The sequence below is a fragment of the Aspergillus heteromorphus genome (genome assembly GCF_003184545.1).
Source record: "Aspergillus heteromorphus CBS 117.55 chromosome Unknown BO70scaffold_3, whole genome shotgun sequence".
Lineage (NCBI taxonomy): Eukaryota > Fungi > Ascomycota > Eurotiomycetes > Eurotiales > Aspergillaceae > Aspergillus > Aspergillus heteromorphus.
The window spans coordinates 1,121,699-1,144,807 of record NW_020290408.1 but is presented as its reverse complement, the minus strand read 5'-3'; the positions used below and the strand labels follow the sequence as shown (position 1 = coordinate 1,144,807).

The 23,109-nt window shown below is 51.4% G+C and overlaps 8 protein-coding genes across 8 annotated transcripts; 3 read left to right on the top strand and 5 right to left on the bottom strand.

Moving 5' to 3' along the window:
- Window positions 1–1,764: 1,764 nt before the first annotated feature.
- BO70DRAFT_393295 (endonuclease/exonuclease/phosphatase family protein) lies at window positions 1,765–3,631 on the bottom strand (the record flags this gene model as incomplete). The annotated part of the gene is made up of 2 exons (XM_025546354.1): window positions 1,765–2,842; window positions 3,597–3,631. The coding sequence occupies 2 exons, from the start codon at window positions 3,629–3,631 to the stop codon at window positions 1,765–1,767; spliced, it is 1,113 nt and encodes a 370-aa protein (XP_025402938.1).
- A 2,719-nt stretch (window positions 3,632–6,350) lies between these two features.
- BO70DRAFT_393294 (heme-dependent oxidative N-demethylase family protein) lies at window positions 6,351–7,372 on the top strand (the record flags this gene model as incomplete). Its single annotated transcript, XM_025546353.1, has 3 exons — window positions 6,351–6,715; window positions 6,774–6,896; window positions 6,967–7,372. The coding sequence occupies 3 exons, from the start codon at window positions 6,351–6,353 to the stop codon at window positions 7,370–7,372; spliced, it is 894 nt and encodes a 297-aa protein (XP_025402937.1).
- Window positions 7,373–7,658: 286 nt separating this feature from the next.
- BO70DRAFT_359091 (acyl-CoA thioesterase II) lies at window positions 7,659–9,235 on the bottom strand. Its single transcript, XM_025542459.1, has 4 exons — window positions 9,068–9,235; window positions 8,563–8,992; window positions 7,988–8,505; window positions 7,659–7,919 (listed from the first exon to the last, which is right to left on the bottom strand). The coding sequence occupies exons 1-4, from the start codon at window positions 9,167–9,169 to the stop codon at window positions 7,872–7,874; spliced, it is 1,098 nt and encodes a 365-aa protein (XP_025402936.1). The 5' UTR covers window positions 9,170–9,235; the 3' UTR covers window positions 7,659–7,871.
- Window positions 9,236–9,705: 470 nt separating this feature from the next.
- Window positions 9,706–11,638, bottom strand: BO70DRAFT_359089 (uncharacterized protein). Its single transcript, XM_025542458.1, has 3 exons — window positions 11,136–11,638; window positions 11,004–11,081; window positions 9,706–10,953 (listed from the first exon to the last, which is right to left on the bottom strand). The coding sequence occupies exons 1-3, from the start codon at window positions 11,600–11,602 to the stop codon at window positions 10,149–10,151; spliced, it is 1,350 nt and encodes a 449-aa protein (XP_025402935.1). The 5' UTR covers window positions 11,603–11,638; the 3' UTR covers window positions 9,706–10,148.
- Window positions 11,639–12,377: 739 nt separating this feature from the next.
- Window positions 12,378–16,822, top strand: BO70DRAFT_330339 (FAD/NAD(P)-binding domain-containing protein). Its single transcript, XM_025540827.1, has 8 exons — window positions 12,378–13,163; window positions 13,212–13,764; window positions 13,833–14,168; window positions 14,226–14,408; window positions 14,465–14,703; window positions 14,758–15,009; window positions 15,060–16,239; window positions 16,298–16,822. Exons 1-8 carry the CDS (start codon window positions 12,548–12,550, stop codon window positions 16,737–16,739), a joined length of 3,801 nt encoding a protein of 1,266 aa, XP_025402934.1. The 5' UTR covers window positions 12,378–12,547; the 3' UTR covers window positions 16,740–16,822.
- Window positions 16,823–18,566: 1,744 nt separating this feature from the next.
- BO70DRAFT_134172 (uncharacterized protein) lies at window positions 18,567–19,759 on the top strand. Its single transcript, XM_025538066.1, has 4 exons — window positions 18,567–18,834; window positions 18,900–19,054; window positions 19,105–19,376; window positions 19,428–19,759. The coding sequence occupies exons 1-4, from the start codon at window positions 18,617–18,619 to the stop codon at window positions 19,614–19,616; spliced, it is 834 nt and encodes a 277-aa protein (XP_025402933.1). The 5' UTR covers window positions 18,567–18,616; the 3' UTR covers window positions 19,617–19,759.
- A 301-nt stretch (window positions 19,760–20,060) lies between these two features.
- Window positions 20,061–20,639, bottom strand: BO70DRAFT_426488 (uncharacterized protein; the record flags this gene model as incomplete). Its single annotated transcript, XM_025547795.1, has 1 exon — window positions 20,061–20,639. The coding sequence occupies exon 1, from the start codon at window positions 20,496–20,498 to the stop codon at window positions 20,061–20,063; it is 438 nt and encodes a 145-aa protein (XP_025402932.1). The 5' UTR covers window positions 20,499–20,639.
- A 471-nt stretch (window positions 20,640–21,110) lies between these two features.
- BO70DRAFT_426487 (nuclear transport factor 2 family protein) lies at window positions 21,111–21,632 on the bottom strand (the record flags this gene model as incomplete). The annotated part of the gene is made up of 1 exon (XM_025547794.1): window positions 21,111–21,632. Exon 1 carries the CDS (start codon window positions 21,576–21,578, stop codon window positions 21,111–21,113), a length of 468 nt encoding a protein of 155 aa, XP_025402931.1. The 5' UTR covers window positions 21,579–21,632.
- Between the last annotated feature and the right edge of the window lie 1,477 nt (window positions 21,633–23,109).

Below are 23,109 nucleotides of genomic sequence, written 5' to 3'. Positions count from 1 at the left end.
TGATTCATCATTCTAATGAGCCTATTCTAGAATGGCAATCATTTCATGGCCTGGTTTTTTGAGGGAAAAGGGAAGGATGGCCGAATGAGGTAGGCATAGGAGGTATTATAGGTACTGTAGTGATGGACTGGCTAGAACGTGTCAGGGCCGATCTGCCCGCACTGTAGGGAAGGAAGTACTTATTGTTGTTATGGGGTTCTCGTCCGAACCCTCCAAATGAACACTCTTATTTTCTTCTTTCTTCTTCTTCTTCTTCATCATCGATTCCTTCTGTATCGACAGTCAACCATTGGATTAGCATAATTCAATCGTTCCCCTAACAGACGGAATTAACAATCACTCATCTCAAATATATTCTATGTAACTTCCCTAGGCCATTATATGTCAGACTCTTGACCTAGACCCAAGGAACACGTGGTCCCGTGGACATACCATAGTCTCGTCTTTGGGGGAAGTTTCAAGTTGGTGTTCACATTCATCGAGATCTTGGTGACTGACTGAGGTTCCATTTGGGCAGGGGGATTTCGACAAGGGAATGAATTTTAGTGTTCAAAATGTCACGGTATTTTGGAGTTTCTCTCGATAATCGAAACGAACCGAAGAACAATTACTAATTTATATGTAGACCCTAAGCCGAAGCGTCAGTACTGAGGGAGATGTCACAAACAAAGACTTCAGTTTCAACTACGGTATCATCGACACTTTAAATCAGCTGATTACTTCTCACAGTATAAAATTAAAAAAAAAAAATAACAAATTTTTATTTCTAATTATTCATGATTGGTAATTATATTTAACTCAATAACTATATAGCTTGAAAGAGAAGGTCTTGGTATATTTATGCAGAAGCGGTCCCCCGGAGTAAAGACCGCTTAGGACCGCGGGGGATCATTCCTAGGCCTACTACCTACCTACCTACCCACCCACATACCTACTACTCGTACATATACCTACTTATGTCCGAGGGGGTTTTTTTTTTTTTTTTTTTTTTTTTTTTTTTGATAATTTGAACTATATTGCAGGTGACGGAACTGAAGTCTGACGGACGGGGGTTTGGTTTGGTTTGGTTTGGTTTGATTGGATGTGTCAGTCGTGGGGTGGAACGAGGGATATATGTAGTATGTAGATATATACATATGTATGTACTATGTACCTAGAACTGAAGAGGGAGAGGGAATTTCTCGGAAGGAAATAGAGAAAGAGGGATGTAATATGTAATATGTAGTATGTAGTAAGATGTATATATGTGGGTTTCCCAAATTATCAGTTCGATGGCAACTAATGCAAGACTCCCACTCGTTTGACTGCATTGCATGATAGTAAAGATAAAGTAGGTAGGTAGTACTCCGTATAGTCGTCTTTGTTGTGTGATATCGAGCCATAAAGGGGTTTCGGGAGAGTACATGTACATACTGTACCTACCGGTAGGTACCTAGCTACTTAAGGGAAGAGGCGGTGGGAGGGAGGATTATGCTATGATATGTGATGTGATGTGGTGTGTGTGATATGATATGAGTTGATTGGTTTGACGGGCTGTGGGGTGGGGAGATCTGATAGATCGTTGTGAAATCTAGCCGAGAAATGACATCTATCAGAATAAAGCCATTCCCGACCATATACCTACGGAGTACCTAGGTGGAAATGGATTGCAGTAAGTAGGTAGGTAGAATCGAGGAGCAGGAGAAACTCCCAACTATGTACGGAGTACCGATCTATCTTCAACCAATTCGGCATCACAACCTCCCTGCATCCTACCTCCACATCCTACCCTAAACAACACCTCAACCCCGAATGATCACTCCAAGGCAAAGGCGGGTCCAAAGTACGACGGAACGGGCCCTCCCCCCCAGCCTGCAGCGCGTCCGGATGCAGCACCTCAATTTCCGACCCCTCCAGCCCCAGCACAGCGACCTTGTCCAGTCTTCCAGGGGGAAAGGGTTCCCTCCCATCGATGCCCCAAGTGAAGCCAGACTCGCCCGGACGCAACGCATCCCAAACATCGACCAGCCCGTTGCCCGCGACGAGAGCATCATCCTCCGGCAGAACGGGGTTGAAGTCACCAGCCACAAACCCGCGTCCGGCGAGGCGCAGGCTGTCAGCGATGTATCTGAGCTGGCGGGGGCGGCGGCTCGGCTGGGTGGGGAGGGAGTCCAGATGCACGTTGATCAAACGAACACGAGAATAAGCACGTGAAACGGATGATGATGATGATGATGATGATGATGATGACGGGGGGAAGATATCGCAGCACAGAGCGTCGCGTTCGAATTTGCTGGGGTATTTAACGCGCCAGACGGGGCCGATGGCGATCTTATCGGTATTCGTGTCTGCTGGACTGAAGGTAGCTTTAGACAAGAGGGTCATGGTTGCAAAGGCTTGACCACCATAGCTGTTGAAATTGCCCTCGCTGGAGAACCAGGTCTCGCGGACCCAGGGATCGTCGAGGAGGTGTTTCAGCGTGGCGCGGGAGACTTCTTGGAAGAAGAGGATGTTGGGCGTGGGGGTGAGGTTGCGCAGGGTGGCGACGATGGCTGCGATTCGCTCATCGGGGAACTTGGCAAAGGCGTCTACGTTCCATGTCACGAGGGTGAGGGGAGGCCGTTGAGCCGGAGACTCGCTGGTGCTTTGCACTAGGGTCTCATGGGTGGTGGAGATCGGGGCCGTCTGCTGTGGCTTCCAGCGATCAGAAGAGGGGTCGAAGACGTGCCAGCTCTGGAAGGTTGCCGGTGTGTCTGGGTCGTCGGGGAGAGGGGATGCTGGGAGTGAATGGGCATAGAGGAGGAGCTCATGACCACGACGACGAAGATGATAAACCAGAAAGGCTTCGTTCTCAGAGCTGAACCTGGGGAAGGTCTCGGCAACAGTGACGCAAAGACGTCATGTCAGAAGGGTTGATCTGGGATCCATGGCAGAGAAAGAAGAAGACGCCCCGGAAGCTCGGGTTGGGTGCGACAGCGAGGGAAATGAAGGGAAGGGAAGTGGAGTGAAGGGAAGGGGATATTGAAGCCGCAGACAATTAATTCCCTTCTGGGCAATCACATGATGCCATCACATGATGCCGGCGCGAGTGGCCCAATTGGGAAGGTTAAGCATCGGGCCAGGATGGCGCAGATGCCATTCCATGAATGACAGTCCACGATCGCAACATCCCAGCAACTTCCCGAATTGCAGGCGCCAAACTCGCTTGTTTACGAGCGTCTCCAGCCCCAGCCTCAGCCCCAGCCTCCCCCCCCACCCCCCCAACCACCCCTGTCCTCTTCGGACTTCTTGCTGTCCCGTCATCTTACTAGGTAAGATCCAGGATGCGCCATGTCCAGCTGCCTTGGAAAACCAGGGCACTAGAGCCCCATCCACAAAGGGAGATTATGACGAGAGCAGCCATGTCCGCACTATATTTACTTCGAGAAACGCCCCGGCTATACCCAATTCGTACTGGTGGGTACTTCTGCTGGACCCAGAGCTTGGGTACGGCATGGGCAGTGGCCAGTGGCCACAAGTACGAGGCACTGGCCCTACTCTACTCCATCCTTCCCTTCCCTCGACGAGACAGGCCCGGCCTGTGGTACCCAGACCGCAGTCGACCTAAAACTTAGTACCATTGCCATGCGGAGAATCGTGGAGAACCAGCCATCGTCGCACCGGCATCACCGTCCGTGCACGGCGAGTCGATCCTCTGGGAGCCATCTGTGGCCTAGTAGTCGCGTCCCACCCAGCACGGCATCGCGCTCCTCCTATCTTCGTAGTCCGCTCGCCCTGCTGCCGGGGTCCAGAAGAGGACGCCTCGAGGGCTCTCGGATCAACCCAACGCTACGGAATAGTGCCGTGTGGCCTGCCGGGTCTGCAAATCCTCCGTCACTCATTTGATGACCACCGACGGGGCCATTGCCGTTCCCACGCGTCGGTGTATCTTTCCCTGAGGCTTGGACAATGAGATGTGGCCCGGTTCGGTATGGCTTCACGATGAGTCTGATCACGTCAGAAGGCAACGACCGTCCGGAGTCTAGTCCTCTTAGTCGGACGTCAGTAGAAGCACTAGGAGCGATCGCTCTTCGGTTCTTATCGCCACCATTCACGGGCTGTCTGTCACAAAAAAGCAATTTAAGCAATGTCATTTTATCGGCCCGGGGACTATTTGGTCGCTCGGAGGATTTGGGTCCCTCGGTGGACGATTCAGGCCAGGCCGGAAGAGGGCAGAGGAAAAAGAAAATCTAGAGAATAAACTTGATCCGACAGCGGGGGATCTGAGGTTAGCCAAAGTCTGGTGGAAGGGGGAGGAGAAAAAAAGAGTGCCCCGGACGGGGGAAAAGCAACGGCCGGACAAAAAGAGTAAAAGGGTAAAAAAGACTCAAAGGAGGGACCGACTCGAGAAAAAAGACGCATTCTTCCTTGAGACACCGCTATCCGCTGTCGCACATTGCGAACAGCAGCAGCAGCAGGAGCAGCAGGAGCAGCACCGGCATCAGCGCCAGCCAGCACCAGCACTAGCATTAGCAGCGACGGACTTGCTAACCTGACTGGACCTGCGGCAAGCGCGCTTTGCGCGACCTGGGGGCGGTTGCAGCGCGCAAAACCCCGGATGGCTCCGTTGGGACAAGTGGAGCGAGGGTGTCTTGGAAGGCAGAATCTGGACTCGTGCCGGCGGTGGATCTGTTGCCTTGCTCAGCCGAACCTCAGCAGCTCAGCTCACTCGCTCGCTTCGCTCGATTAGTCGGACGCCCGTAGTATGTACGGCAGGCCGGCGAATGCACACCCATCGATTCCCGCTAGTGGGCGCATGGCGCCAGTGTCTGCTGTGCTGCAAAGGCCTGGCATGCCTGCAAGGACACCTCAGAGTACGTCAGTGTCGACTCGAGTCTTTCTCTTAACAACCTAGTCTCGATATAGTGTCCCATAGTCGTCGCTGCCCCATCGCCGACAGACCAGTCGCAGCGGATCGGGGGACTAGCATGCCAGTACGTCACTCAAAACTGATAGAGGCCCAGCGGTGCCTTCCCCTGCCCACCCCCCAGCATGATAGGCAGACCCCGTAGAATTTCATCGCCGCCTAAATGATGACTATTGGCGATGGCGCTGGAAGCTGACGACCAACCGATGCCGAGATGGAGGCGAGTCGGCCCACGCAGCATCCCACGCGCTTCCCCTCGGCCATCGTGCCCTCTGTCGTACAGGTAATGATGTACGGGGTCCTGCAATCCGGTCTGGCGACACGCTTGACCGGTTCTCAACGGTGGTGGTCCCAGCATACCGGAGTGCGCCATTTCTTTCTCTTTTGTAGTGTCATCGAGTATCCGTTTCCTCTTCCGTGCATCTCCCTCGGGGGAAAAAAGACGAATACCGCTGGAGCGGAACGGCAGGAACCTGTTGGACAGGGGACTCATTTCCCCTAGAATCCGATCGGTCTCAGCTCACGCGGTCTACCAATGGAAGGGCACGGACGGGATACGCGTGAGTTTCCGTCTGACGATTCTATAGGGAAGATCACAAAGAGGTATTATTGTCACGGACTTTGCCCCATCCTAGTTCTCCGGCGTCGTATGTGAGCAAGCGCATTGAGTTAGTGTCACACCCTTCCGGGCAAGGCGGGCCAGTAGCCCTGGTCCCGTTGTAATTGAAGTGACGTCCAGCAGCTAGTCCATGGCCTGCCTGCGGATCCAGGGCGCAGTCGGACCTGCGCATCGTTTAGGCCTCTCAGCCACATAGAGTTCGCCTCCTGACGGATCCTCCTCCCCGCGTTCGCCAAAAAGACACAGTGGAGATCCCTTGAACCGAACGCTGAGAAGTCTAGTGGGATCATGTGGATGCTGTCAGGTCTCATTTCTTTTTTCGGGGCGGCGAATTGCGGCTTTTGCGGGGAAAGGCAGAACGTATCAGAATCCAACCCAGCTCCTTGAATCCGGAATGTCGAGGTCCTCTAGTAGCTAATCGTCTGACTCTAGTGGTGATCGTTGGGACTATGGCTTACTCTCCCAGATATAATTGGAGCCATGGTCCTCACCCCGAGGGAAAGAGTTTCGCTATCTTCAATTCTTCGTTTGCCCCCTCTGTCAGTTCTGCGCCGCGGAATATTGAATGCGTGAAGACTAAAAGCTTCTTTTAAGATCATATTCTTTTCTTTTTTTTCTTTCCATCTCGTTTCCTTGTCTCCGTTGACACTCTCCAAGGCGATGAATACCCTGTCTTGCATTGCGCTTGCAATCTTTCTCCTTTCGTTGATTGCCACTAGATATCGAAAGAGTCTCTCTTCAGGATGGAGCCGTCCCAGTGCCCAACAGCCAGGCTGCAATGACCTCAAGCGGATGACTCCATACCCAGCCGCTCCCATCAAGGGAAGGGAGAGATATCGGGTCATGATGGACGTCCGGAGGTTGGATGTTGCAAACTGGCTCACTGTCGACAAGAACTACATGGATGAGCATGTGGTCAGGAGCCAATTATTGCAAAAAGAGAAGAAGAAAGTCCTCCAATGTCTCCCTGAGTCGTATGACGCATGCTTGGAGGCACTAGAAGAGGTGGTTGAGTTCCTGTGCCAGCGGTTCTCGAACGTGTTTGAGCAGAAGAAAAATGGCGAGGAGACGGTTATCCACAACAAGATGACCGGGGAGACATTCAAATTCGGAGGAGAAAACAAGGACGTGGATCCACTCGAAGTTGCCGTGAGATTGACAATGGAAGACCTGAGCATCTTGATGAAGAACGAGGATGACGAGTACTATCTGTCAGTCAACCATACAACCCCCCAAAATCTGGGTATAGTGACTAACAAGTATGTGCAGGGCCGCCAGCGCAAGCCTTTTCCCAGTTGGATGGACGGTACAGGAGCGCATTGGATGGACGATCTCTAAGCTCCACAACCCGGTACCTCTGTGGCACCAGCAGGTTGCGAATTCAGTCAGCAAGTGAGTACCCAGTTGCCCCTGGTAGAGGTCAACACCATAAGCAAAACACAACACTGACCCATTTATCCAGGTTCCTAGTCCGCCTGACCCCAGAGTCGCCCATGGAAAGATCCAACTATTTCGTGGAGGTGAAGCGACCCGATGAAGATCTATTCGAGGTCCTGTATCGCCCGACCTCACTGTCGGAAGACAACCCAGACCCAGCGCCGCAGGACATCGTCATCCGTCGTGAAAGGCAGACCTTCCGTCGACTGCCTCGCACGGGGACGATTGTGTTTGGAGTGAAGACCACCCTGACCACACTGGACGAGTTGCCGATGCAGGAACTGCAAAACCTGGCGAAGGAAATCAAGAGCTGGCCCGAGTATGTTGGCGAGTATAAAGGACGAGAAGTCTGGGGGGCCAAGGCGCTGGAGTTCTGCGAGAAGAGGAGTCGGTTGTACGAACAGGAGAAGGAGAAGATGAGTGAAGTGTGAGGCGGAGAAAAGAGGAAGGGAAGGGAAGGCGGGGGAAGAGCATGGGAGGCTTTTCTGTAGCATTTCTTGCGTTGGGCCATCAAAACAGGTGGGCGGCGGTCTGATTGAAACGGTCCTGTGGTTTTCTTTCTCCTGTGTGCTTGTTCAACTATTCTATTCTGCTGTGTACTGATTAATGAAACTAATGTTTACGACGTTTATACAAAAAGAATTACTGCATATAGGTAGTGTGCACTTATTGTTTGTATAGAACAGGTAGGTTTGTTCTGTAAGAAACTGGAAGCCGAACCAACAAAGATTTTATTCCATAACAATCAGCCTGAATAGATTGTCGTACCGGGAAGAAACAGTAGCAAAGTGGAACCCCCTGAAGAGAAGAAGGTAAAAGTGGCCTGAATGGGCGTTCTCGGCCGTATGTACATCTATGTAAATTAAGAAGATATCATCAAATAAGAAAAAAAGGGTATATCTGCTCGGACTGGGCTGCAGCAGTCAGAAATTAGAGCTTCGAGCGAGGCGGTTCATCCTGCTTGAGCCGCACAACCCCCTGTTTGAGTGACCACGTTAGACACGATCGGTTCCGTGGAAGTTGGGGGGAAGAGACAGGGAACATACTTCTTGCGTGCATGTGGCGATCAAAATACCATCCTTCGACCAAATCTTTTGCAGGACCAGTCCTCTTCCCTCCCCAGCCCAAGGGCTCTCCATCTCCGTGAGCATCCACTCGTCTGCCCGGAAAGCCCAAGGGTTGTGAAAGTAGATGGAGTGGTCAAGACTGACCATCATCCCAACCTCCTTATGCTCCTGGGGCCCTTCCTTGGCCACTTTATCCAAGGCTCCCTGCAAGCGGCGGCGCAGATCAGCAGTTTCTTCCTCCTTCAACTCCTTGAGAGCGCGCGCGATGTCTTCATCGTCTAAATCCGAGGGGTTTTTGAGCGCATTCAACAACTTCTCGAGTTCGGCCGGAGAGGAAAACCGGGGGACATCGTGGACCCGTGACACAGTGCCAATGAAAAAACTGTCGGTGATGTATGCAAGGGCGGAGATATGGGCATGGTGACCGCCCGCGTCGGAGAGTCGTCCTCGTGACCGCATGAACCGTCTGATCCTCTTGTCCTGGGGCGGGGAATTGCCTGTGGCTGTCAGCTTGGATCCCAGGAGCTGCATCTGCATCATCGGTGAAGACTGACGGTTCACAATCCCTGCTTTCTTCGTCTCAAACGGCCCACCGCCCGATTCATCGAACGTGCGTTTGGACCCCGGCAAGGGCTCCTCCGGCAGTGCGACAGACGGCATGGATGATGCATGCTCGAGCTTCTTCTTGCCACCGCTATTGGCCTTGCTGAAGCTCAAGGTCGTGGTAAAGATGGGTCGGCCGCGTTGCCTGGCTTGTACCGTCCGTGTGATAAAGCTTCTTCCGTCGCGTACCCGTTCCACGTGGTACAGGATGGGAATGGCGGAGTCACCGGCGAGGACGAAGTAACAGTGCATGCTGTGGACGGCGAAGTCGGCGGGGACGGTTCGCATCGCGGCGGCGAGCGACTGGGCGATCGCGGCGCCGCCATAGATGCCTCGCGCTCCGGGAGGGTGCCAAAGGGGTCGCGTATTGGTAAAGACATCCTGTTGGGCGAGGATAATGCGTTAGAGTTGAAAAAGGGAGCAGAAGAGGGGAGAAAGGGAGGGGGAGAGACAGACTTTCCCCACGTCTTCCACCGGAGTTAACTCCAACACATTCTCAATTGGCGCCTTGGAGGAATCCAGAGGCGGAGGAGCGAAAAGAGTCGCAGAGTTGGCCATCTCGAGGTCTGCTGTGAGGAAGATTCGAGTCTGGCGCCCAAGAGGAGATTCCAGCGAGGGAGAGTCTCGAACTCTGGTTCAGGACGAGGAGGGAGTCTGCACGCGCCGATCGACGGAGCACGGGCTATCCCATTGAGGCAATAGCCGAGGCGGTTAGGCCAGGGTCTCTCGGCACATGGCATCCGGCTCTTATTGTGTCAACTAAGGAACATTGATTAGTCAACTATCGCCGAGGTTAGTTAACGAATTGAGTTATGCCGGAATAGTTAACTAACTAGCGGGATGAACGATGCGGTCATCACATTATGCAACAGCCGATGATTATTATGCAGGATTATGCCCAAATTATGCGAGGTCATCTACTCGCAGCAGGCCACGGAGATGCAAACCAGATTTGTTCCATCGGAATCGTTTCTGTGTTTCTCGCTGTAGATTTTCACCGTGCCATCCATACTCACTCACTGTTCGCCATATAATCTCATAAACAACCCGTCAAATAAAACCACTCAACAAAAAAAAAACAAAAAAATGTCCAGACACCCTCAAAGGATGGAATGTTGAATCATGGTGGTAGCATGTCCTATCTGAAGTACCCCCCTAGGTCGGCACGTTTTCTGATATGGTACGTCTACCATTCGGTGCTGCGTCGGCATGCTTTTCTTTTCATCAGCACTTCCTTATCCTAGCGGCCGGTCAACTTGTCCAGGTTTTTCCAGAGCATGTATCCTAACTATGCCCGCCTGCTTATGAATCGCTCTTCGTGGGATTCGACCGCGTGGCACTTCGGGCTCCAGGGTATTCACTCGCTCAGGTTCAGAGGCACCGGGCTCATAACTTCCAACAATACCACTCAAATAAACAGGTGACCAGACATCGGAAGAGACCATAGTGTTGTTCCATATCCTGATACAATCTACAGCACCAGTTACCTCGACCCAATCAATGCCAAACTAACATCATCACCTTGGCCTCAGATAACTTATCCAATTGGACGCCCTCCATTCCGATACAGCCACAAGCGACTCATCTTCTGCATCTTCACCCTCAAGCCTGCTCCTTTCTTCGGATCGCGATCCGCACTCGTGAAAGTCAAGGCCGGACTGATCCCATCAACCTCCCCAGAAATGGCATTCAACAACCCTGCAGCATCAAAGACCGTAGCAGGCCGTTCCCCAGGCCTCTCCCGTCCACTGATTGCGACATCCATGTTCATAAAATCGTTTTCTTCCGGGTCTCGCGTGAATCGGTTTGTCGGGTCCAGTGGAAACATGGTGTCGAGATAGTGCTGATTGAACTGGTGGCCAGACGCGGGATTCACGAACACCTTGCCCATGAAGCGGTTCTCGCGACGATCTCTGGGCTTATCGTGCTCGAAGTTCAGGACCCCGAACCTGCTTGCGAAATCTCTACTGTTGGCATAATGCTCAATATTCAAGATGACGCGGTTGTGGATTCGCCCTGTGACTGCGCCAGTTTGGGAGTAGTGGTTGTCTGTGTTGCATGAGTCCATGTCGCGATAGGGATTGTTGAAGTGGTTCGCGAGACACCCGAAGGTGTAGACTTCCAACTGCCGGATGAGATCCTGAGGCACTTCGTTGAGAAGCCAGTCCAGGATCATACCACCCTCAATTCCACCCTGAGAATGCAGGATCAGGACCACCTTCTTGACCTCGGGCTTATAAAGTGCCTTTTTGATCAAGACGTAGCATTGGCGGATATCATCAGTGGCATACAACATGGAACGCTGGATGAGGCATTGAATAATGTCGAATATGACACCGGACCTAATAGCATCAGGACCACTCTTTACAATAGCATGACAAGACACGCCTACGTCTCGTTGTGCACACCGACGACTGGGCGGTGAAATGTGCGCGATATGCGATCGATATTACTCTGGAGCCAGTGCTTCCTAGTTCCGCCAGTCAGTCGGGTCGAAGCTCTGTCACGAGTTGAATCTATTTACCCCACACAAATCCCATTAAGGAAGATCCAATACTCGTCGTCATGTCGAGCCCATGCTCGGGAAAAGCTGTCTTCTGTTGACTTGAGGCCGTCGGGCGGAATCCCGCGATTCAGGATTCTGCAGATCAAGGTATTCAAAGCGAGCGCTCCTGCCACATACAAAACATACAAGCCAAACGGAAGGTAAATTAGCAACGGCAAGGAGAATAAAAAGCCAATCTGGAGGACAAATAGGAAGGAATGGAGGCAAATGTCAAATGCATTGGCTGCAGTGGGAGATAGCTCGTCCAGACTCCCAGAGGGCCATGGCATGGGAGGCAGGAATATACACGGCAGGTAAAGAATATTGCGGAAGAAGAGCCCTAGGTCGGCAAGAAGCAACAGCATGGGCGACCCGGTGTATTTCGGGTGACAGTCCGGCTCTTCGCCGAATATCGAACCATAGACCTGATAAGACGAAGCAGACATGGTAGCAGCTGTGGCACTGAAAGACTTCGATTTGCGCCCTTCCGCGGAGTGCTGAGGTGGTCGGTTTCAGCCTTTCCTAGATATACCACATCTGGGTCGATCAGATCGTGATCACCCAACTGCCCGAGAAAGTCTCGACCTTCCTATCTGACAGGACAGCATGACAAGCATGTGGATTGACAGCTGATCGCTGCTTGTGGCTGCGTAGAATACCTCAATATGACGAAAAGAGGGTGGAGATAGGAATATCTAGAGTTTGGTGGCCCACGGGCCCGACTCCCGGCGCCGAACATTGCCCAATGGCTGCACCAAACTCTGCCGTAAAAGGCATGATGAAGGTATGGCACCGACTCAACCTGACGAACTTGAAACCTGCTAACGTTGCAGTAGTATAATACTTCTATACGAACTTATCCGAAGCTACCTAGCCAAGTCGCCGAAACCGGTCTAACGAAGCAGGTGGCGAGTCAAGCATCAAAGGAAACGAAGAATCACGAGCTACAACGGGTCCAATCCTGAGCATTTGGATTCGGATGTCAAAAGAACGTTTGAAGCCACAAAGTCAATTCCTGATTCCCCGAGGATTTCGCTGTGCGGAACACAATGGATGCTCGGAGCTCTCCTCCCTGGGGCACGACTTACCGCTCAGCCATTTACCGCAATGGCGTTGTCCACCCGGGGCCAGAAACATCTCGATGGGCCCACGGTGAGCGTGATATTCCTCTGCAGCATGTGATGGACTGGGGTAAGGGATTCGCCGAATGGGGGATGTAGAGTCAGGACGCACCGATTTAGACCCCGATGGATCCTGGGTTGGATTCCAGAGGATTGAGTCCGGAACATAACAGAGCCCTCACTGGAAACCCCGCGCAGAATCAGTCTCGGGTCACAGTTCGGCCTTCTTTCGAATAATTACAGCAGGAGTTCTACAATCGAAACGCTGCAATGGATGGAGCCAGCGATGAACACAACCAACTCCATGACTTTCCAGCACCCCGACTGGATGGGATCAATGGCGCGCATATAGATCGGGATGGAGTTTCATTTCACGACCGTACATTTTCCGACAGGTCTCGAAAGTCTTCTATTGATGGGACGGAGAGGGAGGAGCGATCTAGGCGCCGTTTTCCTCGGGTCTCGCTACCGGTTGAACTAATGCGAAATTCCTATGATGTGGTCGTCATAGGCTCAGGGTACGGAGGAGGTGTGGCTGCCAGTCGAATGGCGAGGGGGGGACAAAGCGTCTGTGTCCTTGAGAGAGGCAAGGAGCGATGGCCGGGTGAGTTTCCTGAGAAGCTAGATGACGCGATGAAAGAGATCCATATCAGCGGCGACTTTGCTCCGGGAGATCGAAGAAGCCTCCCTGGGACCATGATCGATGCAGGAAACCCGAACGGCCTCTATCATTTTGTGGTGGGTGAAGGCCAGAACGTGTATATGGGCAATGGTCTGGGTGGGACGAGCCTTCTGAACGCCAATGTGTTTCTGGAGGCCCACCGAAAGGTTTTGGATATGGGAATATGGCCAGGAGAGCTGAAAGGGCAGGATACGTGGAAGAAGTGTTAGAGCGCCCGTCAATCCGATGGAGTTCCTTTCTAACGGGACACAGATTATGACCGCGCGAAGGGTGTTCTGGAACCTGCGCAGTACCCTGTCACGTTTCCGAGCCTTCATAAAGCCGATCTTCTCAAAAAGCAATCCGAGCTCATGAGCTGGGGCGATGACTTCTACCGGGTTCCGCAAACGACCCGATTCGAGGATGGCCCAAACAGCACCGGGGTGTATATGCAAGCTTCTCAGCTGACGGGCATGGATGCTACTGGAATCAACGACGGAAGCAAATCCACCACATTGGTGAACTACCTGAGCGATGCATGGAACTGGGGCGCGGAAATCTTCTGCGAGTGCGAGGTTCGTTATGTAGCTAAGGCTCCAGATAGGGAAGGGTACATCATCTACTTCGCCTGGCACTCTTGTGGACGAGGGCGGTTTCCCATCTTCCACGAAGATCTCATGTGGGTGCATGCAAAGGAGCTCGTTTTCTTTGGAGCTGGTAGCATCGGAACCACCGAGATCTTGCTCCGAAGCAAACAGATGGGATTGGACTTGAGTGACGACCTTGGAACCGAGATGAGTGGCAATGGGGACATGCTGGGCTTCGGGTAAGTTTCTTTCTTTCTTTCTTTCTTTCTTTCACGATGCAGGCCTGAACTAAGATATGGTGAAACAGTTATAACACTGACTTTGAAGCGAACTGTATGGCTCGTCCGGGGCCTACCTCAGACAGACCAGTGGGGCCATGTATAACATCGGTTCTTGATCGACGGGACCAAAAGAACCCTTTGGATGGATACGTGGTTGAAGACTGTGCGGTGCCACATGCCCTTGCTCCGCTGATGTTCTCTATGTTAGAACGTCTACCAGATATGATACGTCCCAAATACGACATTGTGGAGAAGACAGAAAAGCGCGTCACACGGGACATAGCCAAGTATTTTGGACCATACGCCCCTGAGGGTAGTGTGCAGAAGACAGCTGTCTATTTGATCATGTCCCATGACAGTGAGTGCTAACGTGATTCGGCTTCACTTTTTTGAGCTGTGACTTATTAGCGTCCAGGTAGCCAAGGCAGGATGGTTTTGAAGAACGACAAGCCCATGCTCACATACTCTGGCGTGGGTCGCTCAAAATCAGTGTCTCGCATCCATGATGTCTTGGAGAAGATGACCGCCGCTGTCGGAGGAAACTTCATAGCTAATCCGGTCTGGAGCACGCTGGGCCGACAGGAGATCACCGTCCACCCAATGTATGTCTGATTGAGTGACCTTCCGATGTTGTTTGATCATCTAACAGATATCATAGAGGCGGAGCTCGTATCAGCAAAGACAATACTGGCAACAATGGGTCGGTTAACCACATGGGTGAGCTACTTAAAGGCCATGGGAACGAGACACACGAAGGCTTGGTAGTGTGCGACGGCACTGTTCTGCCGGCAGCTGTTGGGGTCAATCCATTTGCGACTATCACTGCCTTTGCCGAGAGATCGGTTGAGCTAGTTGCACAGAAGCACAACATTGACATTGACTATGACACGAAGAATGGTGTGTATGGGGATGGATATACGCATACGGCATACGGGGCTAACGGATTCCTAGGCCAGTTGGATATGTTCAACACACCCTCATTCCCTTTCCCACAGGATGATACAGGGAGAGAGAGGCTTGCAATCAGGATTGAAGAATCCGTCAAAAACCAGACGGCCGGCATAGAGTTCACTGAAATCATGATCGGCCACGTATATACTGGCCCTGATGTCAAAGACTTCGAGGTCGCAGCAAAGCTTGCTCGTGGTCGCTGTGAAGCAGCCCGGTTCTTCCTCAGCGTCAAGTCCTGGAGTACCGAGGAATGTAAGCTTATAAGATATACTCACCTCGAAGTGCTGAGCTAACCTTAGCAGTGGTGAATAGTCATCTGCACCCAGCGAACATGACTGGGACGTTCACCTGTAATAGTCTCGGTGGTGTTTTCATGGTCAACAGGGGCCATTTCCAAATGTTCAATCATGACTCTCGACAGCCGGATACCGCAAATCTGACTTACGACTTTGATATGACTTCACCTGGAGGACGGATACTGCACTTCAATGGCTACAAGGTCATTAACACCGCATCATTCCTGAATCCTTTGGAACTCAGCAGACAAACTACGACTCTATATGTGACCATCACCGAGCCTGAAGGCACAGTAGTCGGCCGCGGTATCCTACACATTGAGCCTGATGATTTCGCGTGCCAGCTCAGAACCCTGGTAGCAAGTGGGCCATCATTCTGGTCAAAAGCGTCATCCACAGCAAGCTTCCTCGCGTTTTTCGCCAGACATTTGTCTACTCCCTTCCTGGCAGCACTGGGCAGGCTCCAATGGCCGGGTACACGACTCAACTACGCTTCAAGGGAGGTCACACCGTCCTCGACAGTACCATTGACAGCATCTGACGGGGTCACCACCAAGATGGTCATGTGGAACCCCATCTCCTCCGATGGCAAGGAGGTTTCAGGGCCGGCGCCCATCATCCTCATGATCCCAGGGGCAGCAGTCGACCACAAAATCTTCGCCCTCCCCACCATTGAATACAACGCGGTCGAATACTTCCGCGAAGCCGGATACCGCATCTACTGCGTCACGCATCGAGTCGGCCGGGCTGCCGTGGCCCGAGAAGGCTACACTCCATACGATGCACGACGGGATGTCTACGCTGCCTTGGCGCACATCCGCAAAATGGCCAGCACCACTAGCCCGAACGAGAGCCCGAAGGTATACGTGATTGCCCACTGTGCTGGCTCGCTGGCTCTCTCCTGCGGTCTTCTCGATGGGACTATTCCAAGCAAATGGATCCAAGGAATCACCGCCTCCATGGTCTTCATGAACCCCAAATTCGGGAAGGTTGACAGTCTTCTGTCCGGGTTCCCAACATCACTGTATGAACACTTGGTTAGTCCTTATTGGGACTGCACCAGTAGCCGCAACGACACATATTTCCAGTCACTCCTGAACCAGGCTTTGCGTCTTTACCCTCAAGGCGAGGCCCGCGAGTCCTGTCGATCAGTTGTCTGTCACAGAAGTGAGCTTGTTTTTGGCCGGTAAGCCCTCCCTCCCCTAGATGCCATCTCTCCAACAACAATCTCTAACAAATCCCAGTCTCTGGACCCACTCAAACCTCAACGACGCCACGCACTCGCAACTCGAGCGATTCCTCGGCGGCACCTCGATGCGATCCCTGCAATGGCTCATGAAAACCGGCCAGCTCGAAAACGTCGCAGCCAACGGACCAGCATACACCAGTCTCGTGACGCCCGAGAACATCGATCGCTTGAAGGGCATTCCAATTTTGTTCCTGTCCGGTACTGGAAACATGGTCTTCACGGCCGAGAACACGGACATATCATACACGACTCTCTGCAACGCTCACGGGCGGGAATGGTACGAACGGGAGGTGTTTACGGGCAGAGGCCATCTGGATGCCTGGATGGGCTCGACGGCGTACGAGGATGTGTATCCGCGGGTGAAGCGGCATGTTGATAGGGTCGTCAGGGAGGTGCGCATGCCTCCTGCCAAATTGGAAAAGAAGCGCGTGGTGTAGGTGTAATGGATTGGATTGGTAGTGTGCGCAGAATGATGGTGTCCTTTGGAGCATATGTAAGTATAGGGATGCGCAAATACCAGAGACTGATATTTGGATTTGATCGTGATGCTAAGAAGGTCGAGATTGGTCGGTCACACTATTAAATAGTAAATAGATCTTTTCCATATCGGTGAGTGCCTTGGTGACTGACTGCGTGTCAGGTGATTGCAGATGGTGGCTCCTTCTTCTTTTTCTTCTTCTCTTTCTTCTTGTTCTTCCTCCTGCTACTCCTCCTCTTCTTCCTCTTCCTCCTCCTCTCCCTGCCACTTCCTATCTTCCATTCTCTCACCTGCTTCATATTATTCTTATCCATAGCTGCTCTGTCTTTCCCAGTTCGTCTTCCTGCCCCTTCCTGGAATCTTTGCAGTGCTTGTTTTCTTCATCACGAGAAGAGGTGATAACAATAATAATCCACTGCTGGGACAAGAGACGTCATCTGTTGGAGGTCCAAAGCGAATAACATCGTATATTTATCTTCAAATCCGAGCGATTGACTTTACTCCTGTTTATTTGTCCTCAGACAACAATCCTACCACTCAAACATAAAACTCCAAGTTGCCAGCGGACGATACCACGATGCCTTCTTCCTTCTACGACCGTGTTCCCGTTCTTCAGATCGAATACGAAGAAGAATATTTCGACTACGATGCGGGATGCTCTATCTGTGGTAGTAGCATGGTAGCAAGGGAACATATCGGTTATGATTTCGTTACAACGATAAAGCGCGACACAATGGAGGACTTGTGTCAGTTTTCAGCGGCACAACTGGAAGCCATGGATCTTTGGAGGAGACCTGCATGGCAGACAGTGCATCGGATGAGTTAGTTCCAGCATCCATGTGCCAGACATCCACTGGTTTGACTGCTAACTCGTTATTACGAGATATAGTTCTTCAAAATCCCTCCACCGGGACCTGCCGGATCTCGGGGGCAGCCCAAGGACATCACCATGAAGACGAGGTAGCTTGGGTTCCGTCGGATAAAGATGCTGGCTTTATGCTGGAGGTCTCCCTTAGGGATAGGGATGACGTCCTAGACCCTCGCTGGGGGATTCTTGAAGTGCCCATGATGAGCGTCCTCGATGATCCTGACAAACTATCCGGTCCTGGGGGCTATCCCGTTCACGCTGTCTGCTGGAGACTCCTCTCGCAGCGAGTTGGCGACTCTGTGGCCGAGACACACCTGAATACCATTGTAGAAATACTTCGGAAGCATGCCGATGTGACTTTTGAACAGGCAAAAAAGCTCCCATGGCATGCTCAAAGTATAGCATCCATCCCCCTATTTATTATCGAGGAACTGATGGAACGAGACTGACTCTCTTTGTTTCGTACAGATCCAATGCGACCAAAGTCTCTTCTAAAGTTGCTCGAAAGCGCTCACGAAAGTGGGGAAGATGGAGTCCATGGTGACAGCCCAGATTGCTCGCAATCTTCCCGATTATTGACTCTTCCGGTTGAGATACGACTGAGGCTTCTGGAGCTTCTTGCGCCGGGGGATGTGATTGCTACGGAAGAGGCAATGGGCTGGCGAGCGAAAAAAGAGTTCTGGCGATCCAAGATACCACTGGATGAATATTTCGAGGTGACGGAGCTTTGGGACGCGAACATAGACTGGGGATACGTATGGAGTCGGCTTGAGTCCGTGGCTCAGACGCCAGGAATGGTCTGTCGTCGGCAGATATTGAGCAAGATCCGACAGGTGGAAAACGGGCTGAAGGAGGTGCTTCCTCATTTCGAAGCTTCAGTGATATCTTCTTCAACCTTCCCACATAAGGTCCGTTCTAGTCTTGCTTTATGTGCACCTTGCACACTAATAGTCGTTTAGATTCCCAAAATGCCTCCTCCAACTCACTCCGCACGACAAAAGCTTAGAGGTGCGAGTGTCGAGAAATCTCCCCCTTCACCACAGGAGATATATGATGAGATTGTGCACCAGCTTCATACCCTAGATGATTTTAAAGAGTGGGTGTACGAAGGGATTGAACCCGACGATGGAGATTTGATCTGTCACTCTCTCCTATCCACGGGTGAGGTTGAATCGAAGAGAGCATTGTAAGGAGTTCACCCTGCGTGCATGATAAAGGAATACAGTACTAACGTTTCATGTTCCGGTCCAGCATCAACTTCAATTCTGTTACCAAAGCCCTTTGGGTCAGAGCTTTCAACCCTCTTGCTGTCCAGACGCAATGGATGCAAGATGCTCTCTGGCAGACGGATCTCCTTAGCGAGAAAATGTGGGACCGGTGTCTAATATACGTTGGGCGCGGAACAAGTACGTCTATTTCTGTCATCAATTTGATCTGTGCTCATAATTACTCACAGCGCACCATGGCTTTTCCGGTCCCTACTTGAAATCATGTAAGAGGCCGGATGGACACATTACTGTTAACAGCGATTCGCCGCTCGTGGTCGAAGGTGGTTGGGAAAATGCATGGCCTCGCATCCAAGCCGACAAAGACCTATGGATATACGGTACGACTTCGACGCATATCGTCATTCTGCTGAAATGGTCCAAGACAGCAGATGATAAAGTTCAAGGGGTTGCGGAGGTTTGGAGACGGCTTGAGGGAAAGGCGGTCCTGGATGACGAGCTGGTAGGTATTTTGGTTTCTGTCCGAGTTCTGGAGCTAACTTGAAGACATTAGGTGATATTCCCCGAGCCCGTTCCAACCCCGGATCCTGCTAGAGATCGGATTGGATTCACGCAGGGGTTGATATTGGGGTCTATGATACTTGAAGACCAGGATCCCGATGTTGTGATTTACTTGGAGATGGCAAAGCTCCGTAAGATTGCCCGCAAACGGCTGGAGCGCCAAAGACTCACGATAGCGTGAGGAAAGTGTTGAAGAGGTTTTGGCATTTCGAGGTTAGCTAGAGTACTGTACTACGGACGGGCCATTCCTATGATTAATTCTAGTGTCTAAATTCTGAATTCGATAAGTTTGCTCACCATGAAGTGGAGGCCCATCCTTTTCCGGGGAGAAATTGCGGGATAAAGATAGATGGTCTTTCGCCTTGCAATATAGAGAGCAATGCATTGACAATCTTAGTGTCTGAAAGCCGCCCAAATGCTACGCAGAGAGACAGAAGATCATATCAAGTATAGTATTGGCAAATTGTGTGATGCAGAATGGATTAAAAAGCAGTTCTCTCGCAGAGCCCTATGCAGCACGCATCAAGAATACAGGTATGATCCTCTTCTTTCGCACCCCTGTCGCCAAACCCACCCCATCACATCCCATCTCGCAAACATTATCTCTCCTCATCCTCCACCCCACCTAAACATGAAAATACGTCCCCAAAGCATCCACATCCTCGCCCGACCTGCCCAAAAACCCATAGAGGATGCCGTTCCCCAACTTCTCCTGGGCATAGCACGTGCCACTCGCGCCGCCAGCATCAAAGGTATGACCGCTCTCGGTGCGAATATGGATCGAATCGACCCTGGACCCGGCCCAGATGGACATCTCGATGATGACCTCGCCGTGGTCGAACTCGATGGTGTCCTGCTCGCCGCGCCGCGTGCCCACCACGAAGTGCGCTATGCCGGTGTCGTCGTCGTCCCAGAAGACTTCCAGTCCTTTGATCACGGACACGTGGTCGTCGGTTTTGGGCCCCGTCCAGGTGCGGATCGCTCGGATGGGCTTGTTGTGCGGCGTGTTGAAGGGGGAGCCGCCCGGTCCGCCGTGGGGGGGGTTTGTGGTTGTGGTGGGCATTTGGGTGGGTTGAGTATGTTTTGTTTGGTTGGGGTTGTTGTTGTTGTGGTGGTGGTGGTTGTGATGGTTGTAATGGCGGTGATGGTGATGGTGATGGTGGTTGTGTGGGTGTGGGATTGTAGGCTTATGGTGGATGGGGAGGATGAAGGAGGGGGGAGAGAGAAAAGGAGGTAAGTGTGGGGTAAATGTGGAGGAATGGAAATAGGAGGTTGTATTGATGAATCGGGAATTATGAGGTGGAGGGGTTTGGTTATGGCTTGCTAGGGTTTGGGTTGATGTCAGGATGAGGTTATTCGGCTGGTAGTCTGGGATGGAGGTCCTCGGCCGGGGATTGGGCGAAGGATGTATTTTTACCGGATGAATAATCCGCGGTAGATTCAAGGGAGATGGACAGGATATTTGGATTGTGGTTTCTTTTTTAAACAGAGGATCTTGTCCAGAGTAGATCCGAGTCATCTAGGTTTGCGAAGCAAATCTAACCCCTGGACGGCTTTTGTCCACATTGAATGTCTCATATTTATCTTCTTCTTCAACTTCACAAATAGCAAGCATTTCCCTCCTCTATATAACCTTGTCATCACGATATCCACCTGCAAATCTAATCCCCCAACTCTAATTCTCAGTCATGACCCCCCAATCCCCCTCCGTCCAAACCAACTTCATCTTCCAGCTCCTAACCTTCCACAATCCACCATCCGACTCATCCTTCTCCACATCAACAAAGTACAAACTCCCACTCATCAGCCTTGTAGCACCAGGCTCATTCCCCTGACCGGGACGATAATGTTGCGCCAGCGCCGACGCCGTCACCTTGGCCTTATTTTCACCCTCCACCAGATTCACCCGGACATTGCTCAGGAAGTGGGTGGTATCCAGCTTGGAGACCTTGTCGTAACAGCCGGTGCGGATGGCAGGGACGCCAGCCATGACGGCTCCGTTCATGTCAAAAGTGGCATCGGGGTAGAAGGCCGATTCGAGGAGGGGGAGATCGGCGGTATCGAAGGCGAGGACGCAGCGGTAGAGCGCGTCGACGATGGCCTCGCGTTGAGGGAGGGAGGAGAGGCTGGTTGGGAAGGACATTATGATTTTTTTTTTCTGATCGATTGATTGATTCTCGACTGCTTGGGGTTGCTATGGTGGTCATCGGTTAGTTTGATGGGAGTTACTTTATAGCTGGAAGGCCACCGGAGGCCGAGAACAAGCCCGAGAGAGAGAGAGGGAGAGAGGGAGGGAGGGCGACCATCGGCCATGGCCATAAATCCGCCACTATCTCCGGGTGCCCTAACCGGTCTTTCCAGTTTCCAAGTCCCCACAGTGCGGCCCGCGGGGCTTGTTTGAACTTACTATGACAGGGGGGGGGGGAATGCTTGGTTAGTGTGTGTGTGTGTGTGTGTGAGTGATGAGGGCTCTGCGTTTTGTTAGTCGTCCTCATAGTGTGAAGAATGGGACCTGGTCGCGTTTGCAGGGAGGTGATAATATGACCTCATAGGTTGATACTACAAAGTACGCCCTGCGGATTCGATTCCACTCATGTTATTATTCTAGAAATGAAAAAGTCCTTGCGGAGTAGATAACTAGGGATGCCCTTCTTTTCAAGTAACGCTGTCAGAAAAAAACTTGGCATTGCTTGTCTGCTCTTAGCGGTTCGGAGAAATTTGTACTACTGCCTGCCCCTTTTGCAGTTGAGCATGGTTCGGATCTTCGATGGTATTGCCCATTGGCTAAGTAATGGCAATGATGATTTAATGTACATGTTCCTATACTAAGATGCATTTTCTCAATCCTTGCCCCCTATTTTTTCTTTCTTTTTTCTTTTTCTTTTTATCTTCTTGTGAATTTGGAGAATGTCAGTGGCTTAGAACGGAATTTTTGAGTAGCCCGTATGGGACTGTAGTACAGGGGTGCAAAAAAAAAAAAAAAAAAAAAAAAAAAAAAGATAAGCAGCTTCGGCTGGAACTGTCTAGGGATCTCAAAAAGTTGGTAGTACCCCCTTTAGATCCTTCACTGATAATCTGCCAGTTTTCCTTTTGTTCGTAGTCGATGTGTCTGTCCAGCAACTGGATCTCTTCAGCAGAAGTTAGTTTTGAAATTTGTTTGTCTCCAATGATTGAACTTGAATAATCCAAACATGTCAGTGTAGCGTAGAGATACTCTCATCGCTAGTAATAAAAACACCAGCACCTGTACAAGCTTGGCTCTGGCCGAAGTCGAACGATATGAGACACCCCAAGAAATGATACACATCCTTTACCATGCGCGCAGGCTGGCTAGTTTGAATCGGTGTGCGGGGTGGGGTGTACCGTAAATACAGTCACATGATCGTTACCTTCCCGGCCTGGAAATAAGGGTGTGTCAATTATTGGGACGTCACCAGATCACTCAAAAATAACTATTGGCCAAGCTTCTGTCTCCGAATAGGCATTTGCTTTCTACAGAATAATTGTTCTTGATGTCAGCGGAACAGAGTGATCAGAATCCAGCAGTAGCCTCATATTCGACATCCAGACATCCAAAGCGCCAAGCTAAAGCACATACCACGCAACTTGGTAAGCAGATGGACAAAAGTAGATTCGGCTAGAAAAAACAAAGCAGCTCGCCCAGGGACTAATAT

What these genes read in the sequence shown, in the direction of transcription:
- BO70DRAFT_359091 (XM_025542459.1), bottom strand. Translation starts at nt 9,169, where the DNA reads ATGGCCAACTCTGCGACTCTTTTCGCTCCTCCGCCTCTGGATTCCTCC. An exon ending in CGGTGGAAGACGTGGGGAAA is followed by an intron (nt 8,993 to 9,067) that starts GTCTGTCTCTCC and finishes CTCGCCCAACAG; the next exon opens with GATGTCTTTACCAATACGCG. An exon ending in GAAAGCAGGGATTGTGAACC is followed by an intron (nt 8,506 to 8,562) that starts GTCAGTCTTCAC and finishes TGACAGCCACAG; the next exon opens with GCAATTCCCCGCCCCAGGAC.
- BO70DRAFT_359089 (XM_025542458.1), bottom strand. Translation starts at nt 11,602, where the DNA reads ATGTCTGCTTCGTCTTATCAGGTCTATGGTTCGATATTCGGCGAAGAG. An exon ending in CTTAATGGGATTTGTGTGGG is followed by an intron (nt 11,082 to 11,135) that starts GTAAATAGATTC and finishes TGGCGGAACTAG; the next exon opens with GAAGCACTGGCTCCAGAGTA. An exon ending in GTCGGTGTGCACAACGAGAC is followed by an intron (nt 10,954 to 11,003) that starts GTAGGCGTGTCT and finishes TGATGCTATTAG; the next exon opens with GTCCGGTGTCATATTCGACA.
- BO70DRAFT_330339 (XM_025540827.1), top strand. Translation starts at nt 12,548, where the DNA reads ATGGATGGAGCCAGCGATGAACACAACCAACTCCATGACTTTCCAGCA. An exon ending in GCAGGATACGTGGAAGAAGT is followed by an intron (nt 13,164 to 13,211) that starts GTTAGAGCGCCC and finishes AACGGGACACAG; the next exon opens with ATTATGACCGCGCGAAGGGT. An exon ending in GGGGACATGCTGGGCTTCGG is followed by an intron (nt 13,765 to 13,832) that starts GTAAGTTTCTTT and finishes ATGGTGAAACAG; the next exon opens with TTATAACACTGACTTTGAAG.
- BO70DRAFT_134172 (XM_025538066.1), top strand. Translation starts at nt 18,617, where the DNA reads ATGCCTCCTCCAACTCACTCCGCACGACAAAAGCTTAGAGGTGCGAGT. An exon ending in GTTGAATCGAAGAGAGCATT is followed by an intron (nt 18,835 to 18,899) that starts GTAAGGAGTTCA and finishes GTTCCGGTCCAG; the next exon opens with CATCAACTTCAATTCTGTTA. An exon ending in CGGTCCTGGATGACGAGCTG is followed by an intron (nt 19,377 to 19,427) that starts GTAGGTATTTTG and finishes TGAAGACATTAG; the next exon opens with GTGATATTCCCCGAGCCCGT.